The sequence below is a fragment of the Lygodium microphyllum genome, chromosome 24 (assembly GCF_053477565.2).
Source record: "Lygodium microphyllum isolate KBCC chromosome 24, Lygodium_microphyllum_v1.1.10, whole genome shotgun sequence".
In the NCBI taxonomy this organism is placed as follows: domain Eukaryota; kingdom Viridiplantae; phylum Streptophyta; class Polypodiopsida; order Schizaeales; family Lygodiaceae; genus Lygodium; species Lygodium microphyllum.
In genome coordinates this window covers 22188892-22205134 of record NC_141158.1, presented here as the reverse complement: position 1 = coordinate 22205134, position 16243 = coordinate 22188892, and the positions used below count along the sequence as shown (strand labels likewise).

The 16243-nt window shown below is 43.2% G+C and overlaps 1 protein-coding gene across 7 annotated transcripts; it reads right to left on the bottom strand.

The window, feature by feature from the left end:
* Positions 1-10173: 10173 nt before the first annotated feature.
* Positions 10174-13978, bottom strand: LOC148014912 (patellin-6-like). 7 transcript variants are annotated; one of them, XM_087664949.1, is made up of 5 exons: positions 13562-13978; positions 11355-12586; positions 11046-11176; positions 10743-10884; positions 10174-10622 (listed from the first exon to the last, which is right to left on the bottom strand). In XM_087664949.1, exons 2-5 carry the CDS (start codon positions 12528-12530, stop codon positions 10356-10358), a joined length of 1716 nt encoding a protein of 571 aa, XP_087521075.1. In that variant the 5' UTR covers positions 12531-12586; positions 13562-13978; the 3' UTR covers positions 10174-10355. The 7 variants fall into 7 exon arrangements, with proteins under 7 accessions (XP_087521075.1, XP_087521073.1, XP_087521071.1 ...); XM_087664947.1 differs by having other exon boundaries at positions 11355-12581; XM_087664945.1 differs by lacking the exon at positions 13562-13978 and adding an exon at positions 12689-13528.
* Between the last annotated feature and the right edge of the window lie 2265 nt (positions 13979-16243).

Genomic DNA, 16243 nt, shown 5'->3' with positions numbered 1-16243 from the left:
TGGTTACATTGCCTATGTTCATGTGCCAGATGAGTTGAGATCCAAGTTGGATCCAAAAGCTGAGAAGTGCATCTTTATTGGTTACTCTCTGCAGAGCAAAAAGTGTATAGATGCTATAACCCTTCTACTCGTAAGTTTACAGTGAGCAGAGATATTATTTTTGATGAGATGAGTAGCTGGTATAAACCAATAAATGTGATTGATGATGTAGATGCACAAAATGGTAATGCTGCACAGAATTCACAGCAGCAGTCACAAAATATTAGTGGACCTGGAGCGTCCTCTAGCAGTGGTTCACATTCTTCGCCATGGACAGGCAGATTGAGATCAGGAGAATCTTCTCAAAGCAATGCAGATAGTGGTATTCAGGTATCACGAAAAGGAAAAGAGTAGGTAGATCAGCCCATGTTTGATGTGAATGCAAGTCACTCTTATGTGGATGGTGAATCCAGTGGCTCAGAACAGAGCATTGATGATGAGTTAGGTATTCCTTCTATTGTTACACCTGGAGTAAGGAAGACCAGGGATGTTTTGAGAGCACCTGGGAGTGAACCTACTTTGCGCAGGTCTACCAGAGCTAGGTATCATGTGGATAGACTGAAATATGATGGATTCATAGCCATTCACTATGCATATATGGTCAAAGTGATACAGGAACCAGAACCCACTTCTTTTGAGCAAGCCATGGGAAAAGAAAAATGGGAGAAAGCCATGGATGAAGAAATGGATGCCTTGGAAGCAAATGCTACATGGGAATTGGTACCTTTGCCTAAAGGTAAGAATGCAATTGGCTGTAAGTGGGTTTATAAGGTGAAGCACAATGCAGATGGTTCTGTGAACAGATACAAGGCAAGATTAGTAGTCAAGGGGTATGCACAAACATATGGCATTGATTATGAAGAAACATTCAGTCCGGTTGCAAGGATGGCAACCATAAGAGCAGTCATTACTATGGCTGCATCAAAGGAATGGTATATACATCAGATGGATGTAAAGAATACCTTCTTGCATGGTGATTTGCAAGAAGAGGTATATATGGAGCAGCCACCAGGTTATGTGCATGATGTTCATCCTGAGTTTGTTTGCAGGTTGAAGAAAGCATTGTATGGCTTGAAGCAAGCACCTAGAGCATGGTCTGACAAGATAGGACAGTACCTTGTCACTATTGGCTTTCAAATTTCCAAGGCAGATTTCTCACTTTATGTGAGAAAAACAAAGAAATGTATTATGCTACTTGTCATTTATGTTGATGATTTGATTATGACAAGTGACAGTGATGAAGATATCCTTCATGTGAAAATGCTATTGAAGCAGAAGTTTGAGATGAAGGATTTTGGAGAGCTGTGTTATTTCTTGGGCATTGAGGTGATTAGATCACCAAGTGGGATACGGCTCTTGCAGAGGCAGTATGGATTGGACATGCTGTCCAAATATGGGATGACAGGCTGTAAGCCTATTTCAGTTCCTTTGGAGCAGAATGTGAAGCTGAGCGCAGATGCAAGTGAACTTCTGGAAGACCCTACTATGTACAGACGCATAGTAGGAAGTTTGATTTATATGACTATTACCAGGCCAGATTTGAGCTATGCTATTGGATTGGTAAGTCAGTTTATGCAGGCTCCAAGGAAACCGCATTTGGATGCGGTTAGACGCATACTCAGGTATGTGAAGTCCACATTGCAGTATGGACTACTTTATGAGACTGGGGTTCAGATACAGTTGCATGGATACACTGATGCTGATTGGGCTGGTAGTATTTCTGATAGACGATCTACCAGTGGATATGTGTTCTCTTTTGGGAGTGCTGAAGTCACTTGGAGCAGCAAGAAACAGCCTACAGTTGCCTTGTCGAGCACAGAGGCTGAGTACAGGGACACAGCAATGGCTGCATGTGAGGTAGCTTGGTTGCATAAGCTACTTTATGATATGCATCAGCCTACAGATGGGCCAGTTGTCATTTATTGTGACAACATGAGTAGTATACACTTGGCAAATAACCCAGTCTATCATGCTAGAACAAAGCACATTGAGGTGCATTATCACTATGTGTGGGAGAGGGTTTTACTAGGTCTTATTGATCTAGTTTATGTCAGCCCAGAGGATCAGGTAGCTGACATATTTACGAAGGCATTGGGCGCAGAGAAGCTGCGCAAGTTCAGAGACCTACTTGGTGTGCAGGAATTGGGATTGAGCTCGAGGGGGAGTCTTGAGATATCGAGCTCCACTTGTGATATGCCAGGGTGACCGTTGTGCATTTATGTCACCGACTTGTCAGTTTGCAGATGCGGTTGGTACACCACCCATGAATAATAGCTAGATGACAGCTATTCTTATCTACTCTAGTTCGTGGCTCGGTTAGTATGCCACCTTAGTTAGTTGAGTTTGGTTTGAGACCCATATATAGGGTTCTTCTATTTCTATATACTTGAGTTCTTTTGGCTTACACAACTAAGAAGAGGAAAATTGTTTTCAGCCTCCAGCTTTGTGTGTATTCCCCCATTGTGCAAGCAAGAATGCTACAAGTGAGACTCCTTCCTTCTCTCCCACAATCTTGACACCATCTTGCCTGCATCTCCATAGCCAAGGAAAATGCATTTGACACTCTTAGGATCCAACTTAGTCCACTTGTCCTTGGGCACATGGCAGAATGCCTCACATCCAAAGACACGTAGATGCACATAAGGTGGAGGTTTCCCAGTCTCCATACCTCCTCTACAACCTGAAAATCCAAACCACTAGAAGGTGATCTATTGATGACATGCACAGTTGTACTAACTGCCTCAACCCAAAAGCTCTATGGTAAGCCTGCATGGCTAAGCATACTGTGTACATGCTCGTGGATGGTTCTATTCATCCGCTCAACCAAACCATTCTAGGGTGGGATATAGGGGGCGGTCAACTAACACTTAATACCCCTCTCGTCACATAGCCACTCAAAGGCATGTGACATATATTCTCCCCCATTGTCAGTCCTAAGGCATTTCAGTCTATACCTAGTATGGTTCTCAACCAATGCAAGCCATCTCTGAAACACAACCAAGACATCTAACTTAAGCTTAATGGGGTAAGCCCAGACTTTATGAAAAAAATCATCAATGAACATCACAAAATACTTTGCACCACCCATAGACTGACAGGACATGGGCCCACAAACATCCGAATGTTAGTCCTAAGACATTTCACCCTATGCCCAGTCTGGTTCTCAACCAATGCAAGCCATCACTGAAACACAGCCAAGACATCTAACTTAAGCTTAATGGGGTAAGCCCAGACTTTACACAAAAAATAATCAATGAACATCACAAAATACTTTGCACCACCCATAGACTAACAGGGCATGGGCCCACAGACATCCGAATGTACCAATGCCAAGGGCTCACTCATGCGTGTCCTACCAGACTTCCTATACGTATTCCTAGTCTGTCTTTCATAAAGGCAATGGTCACATGAATCAAAACATGCATAGTCAAGGGGCGGTAAGTAGTGCAAACCAGAAAGCATTTTCATTTCCTTTAAGGACAGATGGCCCAAACATGCATGCCAAAGAGATACATGTGGGATGGAAGTGACTGACAAAACATGGTCAACAGAGGATCCATCAACTACAAGAGGATAGAGGCTACCAGCCTTGGCACATCTAGCAAGCACAAGTCTGCCACCATGGGTGATCTTCCAGGCAGAATCCCCAAATGAAACATGAAACCCAACATCATCAAGCTGCCTTACAGACATAAGACTGCATGTAACCACATATACATGACGTACATCCTGTAACAAAAAAATATTACCACCAGTAGAGATTTGCAGACATACATCCCCAATGCCAACAATAGCAAGTGACTTGTCATCACCCAAGCAAACTGAACCAAAGACAGTATGGTAGGAATGGAACCACTCACGGTATGGTGTAACATGAAATGAAGCACCAGAATCCAAAAGCCAGCATTGCGCATATAGAGTGAACCTCAGTCAACAGGGTAACATCACAAGAACTAGCTACAAGTATGTACTCCCCATCAAAGTCCTTAGTCTGCATGACATTTATCTCCTCGATTTTTGCACTGGATTTTGCAAGCATAATGCTGGGATCAAAGGACTCTTCATGTACTTTGTCTTTCCCCTTCTCTTGGTGCTTCTCATTGCATAACTCATGTCACTATGGACATTATGGACGTATATGACCCTTCTTGCCGCAATGATGACATGTCGTATTAGCATTTCTCCCACAAGACTTGCTGCGCAACTTACAATGTGACTTAGACCTAGACTTCTGTGAGTCTCTACCACGTCCATACCCACAGTCATTCTTTCCATTACCATCTCTGCCTCTAACAGTCAAAGCATGCAACACACGAGAGGCATCCAAGTTCTTACAGTTGATCTCTTCCTGCAAAAAAGCACTCTCTACATCAAGTAAGTTCAAAATAGTAGCAGGAGCACATAAGACAATGTGAAATACATCCCATGACTCACTCACAGTCCCAAGCAAAAACAATGGAGTAACCTCATCGTTGAAAGTAATGCCCTATGAAGTCAAGTTTTTGAGAATAGCATGGAACTGGCTCAAATGAGCAAACATTGTCATATTCTCCTTCATGCACAGATCCATAAGCTTCTTCAGCCATGCATCTGACTTGCTGGACTTTTCTTGTCATAGAGATTCTTGAATTTATCCCAAAGTTGCCAAGCACTTGCATAACTCATCAAGCTCATCCCATTCGTCATCAATCATAGTTTTAGGCTGCTCGCCATGCATCCTTATTCGCTTTATCTGTGATTTCTGCACCATTACTTGCCAAACTTGGCTCTTCTAGTAGGCATAATTCATACCATCAAGCTTGGTGATGTTGAAGATAGCACTATCAATAGAAGAAGATGCCATATTGCAGTCCAAAATAGTGCAAACAATTCAAAACTATTTGCTATTTTCTGCTTTAAACAGCCAAAATACCACCAAAACCAAGGCAAAATGACCATGAACTAATAGCCAATGATGTTGCCCACCAAGTACCATCAAAATTACATAAAATCAAGATGATTCAGCATGAAAACTCCATGTCAGTCCATGCATAACTGCTTGTTGTAATAAATTACAACCATGTACAATGAGAGCAACAAATTGTACGCAAAATGAATGCACCAAGTCAACCACTAACTGTCAAAGCATAACCAGCATCAAGTGGGCATAAATCAGTATGTGACAGTCATACAAACATCCAGCAAACACCCAAGCATGTCAAAAGAATTCGTCAATAAGCCGACACACCCCCTGTGTAATAGGGCAAAGTGTACATAACACTGGCAAGAACTGACACAAAGAGGTATATGCTCAGGGAGTGCAAAACCCAAATCAACCCAAGTACATCTGTGAGGATCACTGCATATCAACCATGCAACATCCAAGTGAAGATCCCAGTCTCAAGTAGTTGAATGCTCAAATAGCATAAACCGCCTGCTGTCAAGCGTATCAAGATGCTCCCACTGGCACAAAAGCCGTAAATATCAAGCAAAGAAGCTCAACAAGGGCATATGATAGCACCAGTGCCCAGAAGATCCAAGATCAAGCATCAATAAGACCTCATGAGCATATAGGCCGTATAGCATCCGTACATAGCATCCATAGACATCAAGTACATCCAAACTATAACTCTGACAAGCCGAGAAATAGCCAAAGTAAGCTCCGAAAATCAAATGTCAAACCAAAGCAAAGCTCAATAGCATCCAACTCAAAACAATGTAATGAGCATGTAGTACTACCACACCACAGGCCAAGCATGTCAAGACTAGTCAGACATAAGCAAAGTACATGCCATAAGTACAAGAGAGATGAAGATCCAAATGATATGCAAAGTGAGCTCAAGCTCAACCAATGATTTGGGAGCACATCCAAGCTCTATGTCGATCCCCGAGAGTCACTACATCAATGTATACATCCAAGACATAGCCCAAATCCAACAGGCATATCCAAACATAAGCCAATAAACTTCAGCCATGGATATTCCAACAGCAAATAAAAGTCCAAAACTGAGCAAACAGTGGCTCAATCCAAGCTCAAAACCATAGACAAACCATAGGCATACTTTCCTATATGTATAGGCACCAATTGGGCATAATTGGGCATCAAATGGCTATGTAGCATGAGCATAAAGTGTAATGACAGGGGGCTTCCATGTTTTGGGCTACCTATGGACTATGTAAAATAGTCAATGACTGAGCAAATTCAACCCCAAAAGCATCTCATATCATAGGCATACATTCCCCTAGCATTTGGGGAGCATTCGAGACCACCAACCGAGCAACCAATGTCAATGCCAACCAAGCATAAACATAAACTATTGATGTATCACTGTTTGTGGCTACCTATGGACTGTGGAAAATAGTCTTGGACTGAGGTAAATCAGTCCACAAATCAATACCAATGATAACCACCAATGTCGAGTATCAAGGGGGTGTTCCCAAGTGCCAAATGAAGTCTTTTCAATGTGCCAATGAGTGCCAAGGGAGGCCTGAAGTAAAAAAAGAATTTTTTTGCAGGTCTTCAAGCTGGCCCAAACTTATATGGGTCCTATGGAAGGGCTGGGCAAGGTCAAGGCAAGGTTGGGGGAGTAGTCAAGGATCCCAAAAGCTTCCTCTTGAAGGGCAAAGTCACCGGTAGAGTGTAGGCATCACAAGAAGCAAGGGGACATGGCTGCCCTGCTTCACAAAACCTGTGGGCTAAAGTAAAATAAAAAAAGAGAGCTCCAATACCTCTAAAGGAATGCCCTGAGGGTACCCAAATGGGTCAGGTATGTGCTTAGGAATCCGAGGAATGATGGGAGCTCGAGAGAGTCGACTATGGCTGTCCGAAAGGAGACCCAATGAATGTAGGTAATCGATAGGAAGCTGAAGGAGTCATGAACCAAGTCTGAATGCTCGAGCAACCATGTTCTGATACCAGTAAAAAAAGGTGAGAAGGATCGAAGCTTGCTTGCTATGGCGAGAGAGCGAGAGCAAGAAAGAGAAAGAGAGAGACCAAATGGGAACTCCAATAGTCACAATGTGTGGCCAAGCCTTCCTTTATTCAAACTGTCATTAAAAGAATAAAGAATAAAGTGATGGTGACGGGCGCCCGCCACCTACAGTGTGCAGTGGCGGGTACTGTCAGTGTAGCAATACACGGGCGGCTAGGCAGAGGCGCCTTTACCCCCAACAATTACTATGCAATTGTAGGCTTCCTTGAATATCACATGTATTACTACTCCACTCAATGATTTAAGGTTAGCTAAAGGAAGTTCATATATAAAAAGTGGCTTGATTGAAAATCATTCAAGTTCATGGAATTAGTGTATTCCCATTACACATAAAAATACAATGGGGTCTTAGAAAATAGTAACCAAGCCAAAATTGTGGTCGCATGAGCATGATCACATAACTTAATTGTGAATGTGCTCTTTACAATTTAAGCATATAAATGTTGAAAGAGTTTAACCATTGGCCAACAAGAGTACACTAGATTGGCTCACCAATCCAACAATTGTTCACACTTATGCATGCTAGCATCCTAGCCTAAAACTTTTAAGTTATCATGATAAATATCAATGGATTTGTGCACCCAAAAATAGAAATCTTGTAGCTATATGAGTCAAATAAGTATTACATAAAAGTTGTAAATAATACCCATTACATGCATTAGTACTTTGAACAACATGTTAGTAGATGTGGAATACAACACACTTATAATGTCAATGACTATAGATAATATGTGTCCACTAGGAGACAACCCAAAAAACAAGGTAACCAAAGGGAGCACCAACTTCTATACCTTCACCAAACAAAGAAGCATTGACTTTGATACATCATGTTCCCCTTCGAGTTGGTAATATGCACCCTCGCGTCCCATGTCAAAGTCAAATGTGTTATGTCGATATCTACATTCCACTTTCTACCTAGTGGTAATATCACTCCTCTCTAAACCATTGGTTTAAAAGGTAAATTAAAGTTCACAATTCCTTCTTACAAACCCTCACTAGCAACTTCCTTGTATAACAACTTCTTTGTGTTGGAAGTATGCTCAATGTATAATCAAAACCTCACCATAGAGTAATAAAAATGAGCAACCCAACATCCTCCAGTTGCAACTTTTGGTTGGGGTACCAATCAAAATCTCATTACTTCATCATGAAGAAAGACATTATCAGTCCTTTTGAGGTGCTCCTATAATGCACAAAAAGGGTGTTGCAAGAAATAGATAGGATGATGTCATCCTTGCACTATAATACTAACTAGTTGCTCCATATATACTGCCTTCTAAAGGACTTCATCAAGGAAGGTTGACTTGAGATCCATTAAATATGGTGGGTTGAGGGGAAAAAGGTCTCCACATAAACAAGTTGTGGCCATTGAGTGAATCGCTTGGCAAAATGCCTAGGGTTTATAAACTAGTACTTTATCTTGACAATTCCCTTACTAATACCTAAGTCTTGCACCTCAAAGAGGGGGGAACTAGCTTCATGTGTATTCCTCTCAATGGAATTGAGCTCTTCTTTAGATTTCATGTCTTAACTTGCCACATCTAAGAGAAGCATCATCTCGTGATGCTCCAATGTCTTAACCTTGGACATCAAGGAGGATGTCCATGTTTACCTAGAGAAATTTCAAACAATGTCCATGTAGAAGTGGCCCTTTGAGTGATATTTTGAGGATTATATCGATGCTTGCTTGTGGGTAGTGCCACAAGAGTGACCCCATTAATTTGGTAACCACTCAATTAGATGGTTTATCTTGCCTTTTGCAAGGCCTCTTAATAAATATATCCATAAATATGGGCACCATCACTTTATAACCCACCCTCTTGTCTAATCTATCCAAGTGGCTTGCTTGTCATTGCACCTTCCTTTCACCTTGGTGGTGGAGGTCATTGTCTTCTTTGAACTAGGAACCCTAAATAAGACCAAATAAAAACTATATAACCCACCATCGCTTTATAACCCACCCTCTTGTCTAATCTATCTAAGTGGCTTGCTTGTCATTGCACCTTCCTTTCACCTTGGTGGTGGAGGTCATTGTCTTATTTGGACCAGGAACCCTAAATAAGACCAAATAAAAACTATATATTCTACCATATTAAATGAAGAGAAAACAAATAGCAAATTTGAAAAGTCTTGTTTGTTGTTGTTGTTGTGTGTCTTCTTCTCTTCCTTGTCATTGCCCCTTTGTGCATGTGTATACATAAATTAAACATTTAACAAATAAGAAAATAAAGAACTTAAGTATACCAAATATTAACGCAAGATTCTTTGGATTAAAAAACTTAAAAGAGAACTGAATAGAATTCCATATTCTTCCATATCAACGAAAGAGAAAACAAATATCAATTTTGAAAATCCTTATTCGTCTTGTTCTCTTTCTTCTTCCCTTTCTCGTACATATCTTTCTTTTTCCATGAAACCTCTCAACTGTCTCTACCATTATGCGTTAACCATAAAGTTTCCTAGTTATGTCACCAATGATGAGATAGAGGTTCTTCATGCTCACCACTCAATTTCAACTCCTTCCCCAAAATTTCCAATACTGTGCATATTCACCCCTCCACAACTATGGGGCCAATGCTCCTTCGAGCCTTTCGTGTGCCCTAGAAGACTTAGAACTTTCATCATCCACTTTGCTCAATACCACATGGTTCCAAGATAGAACCCATAAGGACAAACATCTCTCCAATTACATTGAACAAGAGCACGTTATTGTTGTCAGCTAGGCCATTCAAATTCTACATGCAACCTCTTCCACAATAAACTCACCAAACATGGTCCCTATTTTGCTTCTAGCTTCTTACATATTCATTCTGCATCTCGAGAAGTTCCTTACCTTATTGCTACATTGTTATTTCTCACCACCCAATCACTGAATTGTTTGAATTAAAACCTTTCCTTGAATCTCCTTAAATTTTGGGAGTGTCAATATTGACTACTAGAAGTATGTGTAACATGGCTTATCACAAAACGTTGCTACAACTTCTGTCTCTTTTCAAACAAGACGTGAAGCTTTCTTTCATTACAACAACAATGACTTCGGAAGACTTGGGCACAAAACAATGAAATATTCACAATGATGATAAGATGGCAATGTGTGGGGTTAAATAATTTTTAACTAGAATAATATAGCAATGTGTAGGGTCAATTTACTCACAATCAAAGGTTTTCCATTAATGCTTAAAAGACAAAATCGAATTAAATTCAATATAGCACAAAAGAATAAAGGTAGAATACAAATAATGCCTCACCTATAGAGATTTGTAAGAAAAGCCACTATCTTCTACCTATTATACAAGGGAAGCACTCTCAAATGAATGTGTGCGAGAGAGAGAGAGAGAGAGAGAGCTAGGCGACTGGTATGGTCTTCTTCTTGGCTGTAGATCTGTAAACAAGGATCTTCTTCTTCTTGGAGGAGGAGTTGTCGATGGTGATGATGATCTTGCCTGTCTCAGCTGCTTTGAAAGAGTTGCGGATGGGCTCTGATCCAGGGCTCACTTTCTTTGCCTTGCTGATGATGACCGCGTAGCTCTTCTCGTCACTGGGGCTGAACTCCTCCCCATACACCACGTCCCACCCCACCACGCCCACGTCCCACACCGACGTCCAGCCAGCCTGCAATTAACCGCGCAACGCAGACAATCAATCACATAACCCATCAACATTAACTCACTCAATCCTGCGGGCATTATTATATATAACATTTGCGTGAGAGGAAATACTAAATACTATTACCTCCACGGATAACTCGATCGTTTGCTTTGCTCCTGGCTTGATAACACCTTCAGTCACAGGGGCTTCCACACCTTCGAATTCAGCATCTCCTTGCCTGCTAAGCCCTCCGTATTTGACAGGTACCTGGTCAGGTGAGATATACCTGCACTCCAATCGTGGATTGGGTTAAAGCTTAGCACATGGATAAACATATATATATATATATATATCACTTCACAGCTCAAAGCAGTATGGACTGCAAATTAAGACTGTAGAGTAGAAGCAGCAGACATATAAAACCAGGCCCAAGGTCTTTTATCTTACTTGAAGAGGGTCTCGGCCGTCTTCCCTGGCCTCACCAACACCACCTTCCGTTGCATGCGCGGGGTGAGCTGGCGGCCGAATGCAGCGTACCATGAGAGGAAGGCGCTGTACCATGGGATGTTCAGGATGATCTGCGTAAGGATATCATTGCAGCAGAAAATGACAGAGATGTATTTAGAAGACGATAGATAGATAGATAGATAGAGATATCCTCGGCCCTTAGAAGACAAGGCATCAGAAATGGAAGCATCGACAGAGATAAGAAACCAAAAGGCATCATATATGCAGAGTATGTAGCAGCCCTCCTACCTGTTTGTGGACGAGCTCGGGGTAATTGGCCTGGAAGAGAGTGAGCGCCTTGTTGGTGGCGTGGCGGCCCCTGGAGAAGACCGGGGAGTGCTTCAGGTCGATCACCTGGACCATGGAGTGGATGCCCCCCGGGGTGAAGTCCAGGGACGACGCGATGGTGCGCTCCAGCATGCCGATCCGCCACCGCAGGAACCGCCCCACCTTGGCCGCATCCCCATAAAAGGCCTTGCTCTGCAGGGCCCCGTACTCGTTGTAGCACACCGGGTGGCCCTCGCGCCCGCTCCCGTGCAGATACGCCAGCGACGCGAACTCCACCTCCTCCTCGGCGGAGAGCGCCGCCCCCTCGACCGCCACCGGCGTCGCCTCCTCCGCCGCCTTGGTCACGTCCACGCCCAGGTCGCGCCGCCACGCCACCGCGCTCTTGAGCATCCCGAAGGCGGCCTCCACCTTGAAGTCGCGGGCGCGCAGGAATTTGAGCAGCACCACATCAGTGCGCTCGTCGGCGGCGGCGGCGTGGATGGGGACATCCCAGAGGTAGAACTCCTTGGGTCCCTCGAGCGCGGGAACAGGGGCTACCGCCTCCTCCGTGGGAGCAGAGACTACTCCCTCTACCTCCAGCTCTCTGTCCTTGATCACCACTTCTGTTTCCTTCTCTTCAATTGGGACCTCTTCTTCATCCTTCTTCTCCTCCGTCCCTACAACTGCCTCTTCTTCAACCTTCTCTTCCAATTTCCCCCCTGTCTCTGCCTTCTCTTCTTCCTTGCCCTCTTCTGCTGCCTCCTCTTTGGTCTCCAATCCTGCCTCCTCTGCGGCTGGCGCCGGCGCGGCCACAGCCACCGCCTTCTCCTTCTTGTAGATCGTCTTCCCTTTTATCGCCTCCTCGACCTTCAGCCTGAACGCCTCCAGTGCCTTCTTCTCCCACTCCTTCAGATCACCCACCTTATAGCTCTCCTCCTTGAACGATGGTGTCCCTTCTGTGCTTGGCGTCTCCGTCAGGGGCTCGCTCGCTGCCACACCCTCCTCTTCCGCCTTCGCTGCTGCTGCGCCTTCCTCCACCTTCGATTCTTCGGTCACTGTAGCAGCTTTCTCCTGCTCCTCGACTATCACTTCTTTCTCCACGCTTTCTTCCACCTTCTCGGGGTGAGGAGGAGGGACTAGTTGCTCTGTTTCGGCCATGGTGATGGTGATATTCCGAATTCGGTAACCACCGGCAAAGCTGGCTCAAATCTGCGCTGGTCAAATGAGACAGAAGCACAGAGGAGGTCACTGACACGCACACTGAGGAAAATTGAGAAGGAATTCAAGCAGGCTGTTTCATCAAAAGGGCAACTTACAGTATCTAACACAGCACAAGAAAAATTCGCAAACAGAGCTCGCAAGACACTCTGTAAGGAAGAGAGTAGACTGTAATAATAATAATGAGAGGTGCAGGACCACCCTATAATACTGGAAACGGAAACGCTTTCTAAAGAGGTCGAAATCTTCACTCAATCGCAGGCATGTGGCTTTCCCAGTTTGGGTAGTCCCCCCTCCCAAACTTGCACAGTAAAGATCAGGGATAATTACAAGCCCCAACCACCCGGAGCTAATAACTCTGAGAGAGAGAAGCGTTATGCAAATTGTCGTCGCCGAGGGTAATTCAATTCTAGCACAGCTGGAAGCTTAAAGGCGAGAGAGTAAATGGATTTTGCCTTTACAAATGGGAATTTTGCCTCTACCAAGTAGCGAAGTAGCGTAGTAGACCAAAGGGCAAAAAAAGAAGAAACAAAAAAGATGCACGTACCACAGAAAACAACAACCAGAAACTTGGAAGGAAGTGATTCTTTATGGGTTATGGAGGGAGATGGGGGCACAATTCTCTCAGAAGAGCGTTGGCCGTCTCAGGAACTAAGCCAACGCAGCAAGACCTGTCGTGTATTGGGCGATGCGATGTGAGCGGGGGGGGGGGGGGGGAGAGGAGGAGGAGGGGGATTAGGGAGAGGATCAGAAGAAGAAGCAGAAAAGGGTAGGAGCAGCAGCACCAAAATTGAGCCTGCTGTGACAATATAGTTGTTGGCTGGTCCTTTTCAAGCTAGCAAGGCGTGCGCGTCCTACCAGGCTAGTATCTAAAGCAAAAGAAGTGTGTGAGGGGGACCAGGAAAACATAGACAGACACAGACACACACTCAGAGAAAGGCAGAGAGAGAGTGAGAGAGAGAGAGGCCTACGCTGTTAAAATGGATATTGGAAACGGAATTCCTCTGACAATCTGTCCTCTCTTTGATAAACTCTTGTCCACAGAAACTTCCTTGCCCTCAGCCCTGTCTGTGTGAGGGGGTTTCGAAAGTACCAAACCTCTTTTTGTCGACTTATCGAATGGCTGAACTCTGAGAGCTCAAAGCCCAGAAAGAGAAGCTTAAGAACGGGAGCCTAGAGGGGCTCGCGTGCAGAAGAGAGCCAGCTATGGCTACGGGGGGTGGGGGGGGAGGCCTAGGCGAATTGGGGCGGGGGTGTAATGATGAAGATGAAGCATCCAATGTTGTTGGAACTGCCGAAGGTGGCAAAGCGAAGGACAAAAAAGGATGGAGGGCTGAGGGTAGGAGAATAGATATGACTCGGAAGGTGGCAAAGCGAGTGACAAAAAGGATGGAGGGTAGTAGATAGATATGACTAACAAGAGAGAGAAACAACAGCTATCATGTATAATGCGATCATGTTACCTGGTTCATGAGCCAACAGATTAGTCATATATCGTAATATATTATCATATCGGTCACTGGCCAATATTCGATAGAACCCAGGATAAGGGATGAGATCAAGCTCATGATACTGCTATTCCAGAGATTATTGGGGGGGCGCCGGCTCTTGAGACGGCAAACAAGCCACAAATCCAGGGTCCAATTTGCACTCTCTCAGCAAACGTGCGCACGAGTGGGAGCCATCTTCACACTGTTGGGCCTTGGCTGTTTTATGCATGCCATTTCTATGTATCCCATCGATCAAAACTACTTGCAAATGTGACACCCACCCCCTTCCCCTCCACGCCCCCATACACTTTAGACAACAAAGCACCACCACCTTCTATGAATATATTCCATCAATGCCCTCCTTCCCCATTCTAACTTTTACCATGTCCAAGGTAGTTGCCCCAATCATATGACATATGGAAAAGCACTTAAAAATAATGTGCATCCCTTGTTCATGCTTCCCTGGACACTTGTCATCTCAGCTGTCAAAGGGTCTAAAAGGTAAAGGCCAGGAGTTTGGAAAAACCCAGTATAAAAAGTAGAAGGTTTTCCACCACCCTTTTGGCTTCCATTTTTGCCATTTCATACATGCAATGATACACAAGCTTCCTTAATAAATCAAAGGCCTTAAGAGTTTCCATATTCAAGTCAATTGTGCCATTCAACACATCTAGCTTTGCTAATGGTGAAGTTATACAAATCTGCTGATGGATTTTCCATGGCAAGATTTGTACTTGGGTGTCAATACTAAAATGAGCTTCTTCTAGAGACATATTAATAAAACGTGTAATTAAGGAAACATTCTACTTACGTCCACAACACGGCACAAGACTAGTGGTATTGAAGACTTATTAATCATCTTAAAGTGTGGAACCTAACTCTTATCTCACCCTCTACTACCATGAAGTGAGGTTTGCCCACCCCCCCCCCCCCCCCCCCCCCCCCCCCACTTGCCTTTCAACAAGGCCCCCACACTCCATTGATTCCTTCCATGTGATGATGTGTTGTACAAGCCCACTTTATCCTTTAAATCCAACAAGCACATTATCTGGCAACAATGCCAACTCTTTGACTATCCACAAATAAGTTTCTTGCTCGAATTATGATCTTATAGCTCCTTTTAGTTTTTCAAAAGTCATGCGCTTCCTTACAAACTCAGATAGGCAAGGCATATTCAAATACTTGCAATCATCCTCTTTGCTTTCTTAGGAGTGCTACACATGTGTAAGTGTAGATCCGTTGAGATTTCCTCAAAAAGTTATTCTTGCACACATAAACTAAACCTAGGGGTCTAGAAACAGCCCATCAATACTAGAACCCACATCAAGTGAAGAACATAACTTTGTTCCTTTGCATAAAGAGGTAAAAGCCATCCACGTTCAAAAAATATCCAAAATCTATTTTGACTCACGAGCAAAACTTCCCAGTTATACGATCCTCAAAAATGTTGGTATCTTGTTTCCTACGATCATTCGTTCTAACGAGTTCAAAGTACATATCGATTTATAAATGAGAAAGAGGAGAATCTATTTGTTAAACATGGCAACAAGCATTAGACTTAGAATGCTCTAGCATGAAGAAAACTTGTGCTAGAAGCACAATACATACTTTTGAATTAAAATGGCTCCATGAATGGAACCAAATACTCAACTAGACTAGGTAGTTCAACATAGACGAAAACTATACACATGTATTGTAAAGCATAGGATGAAAAAATGAAATGTACATGCAAGAGTTTTGTGTATCTTGTCTACTTCTAAATAGTAACAAAGATACAAGAACTTAATGATTAGGTTGACTTTTCATCGATTAAGTTCATGCACATCTAACGCCCAATCAAACCAAAAAAATGAAGTGATATACTTGTCCACATTGTGAATATCAAGTGACCCTACATTTTGAACCAAGTATGAAAATGACTTGAGAAAACAAGGCTTCCATTAAAAATCTATCTATGCTGCCTTAAATATAAAGAATAAGGATCCAAAGTTAATTATGGGCGAGAGGACCTAACTTTTCTTAGAACAAGTATAGTTAGAACCAACTCTTTTTAAAGAAATCTTACTTCTCTATTATTTTGATTTTAGGTTTAAGAAGCCTCGAACTTCTAGAGGGCTTCTCAAACCTACCCCCTTTTCCAAACCTCCCTTTTTTAAATTAAAA

Excerpts from the sequence above, each read along its gene's own strand:
- LOC148014912 (XM_087664949.1), bottom strand. The coding sequence starts at position 12,530 with ATGGCCGAAACAGAGCAACTAGTCCCTCCTCCTCACCCCGAGAAGGTG. Across the intron at positions 10,885-11,045 it reads ACGGCCGAGACCCTCTTCAA|GTATATCTCACCTGACCAGG; the intron begins GTAAGATAAAAG and ends ATTGGAGTGCAG. Across the intron at positions 10,623-10,742 it reads CGATCGAGTTATCCGTGGAG|GCTGGCTGGACGTCGGTGTG; the intron begins GTAATAGTATTT and ends GGTTAATTGCAG.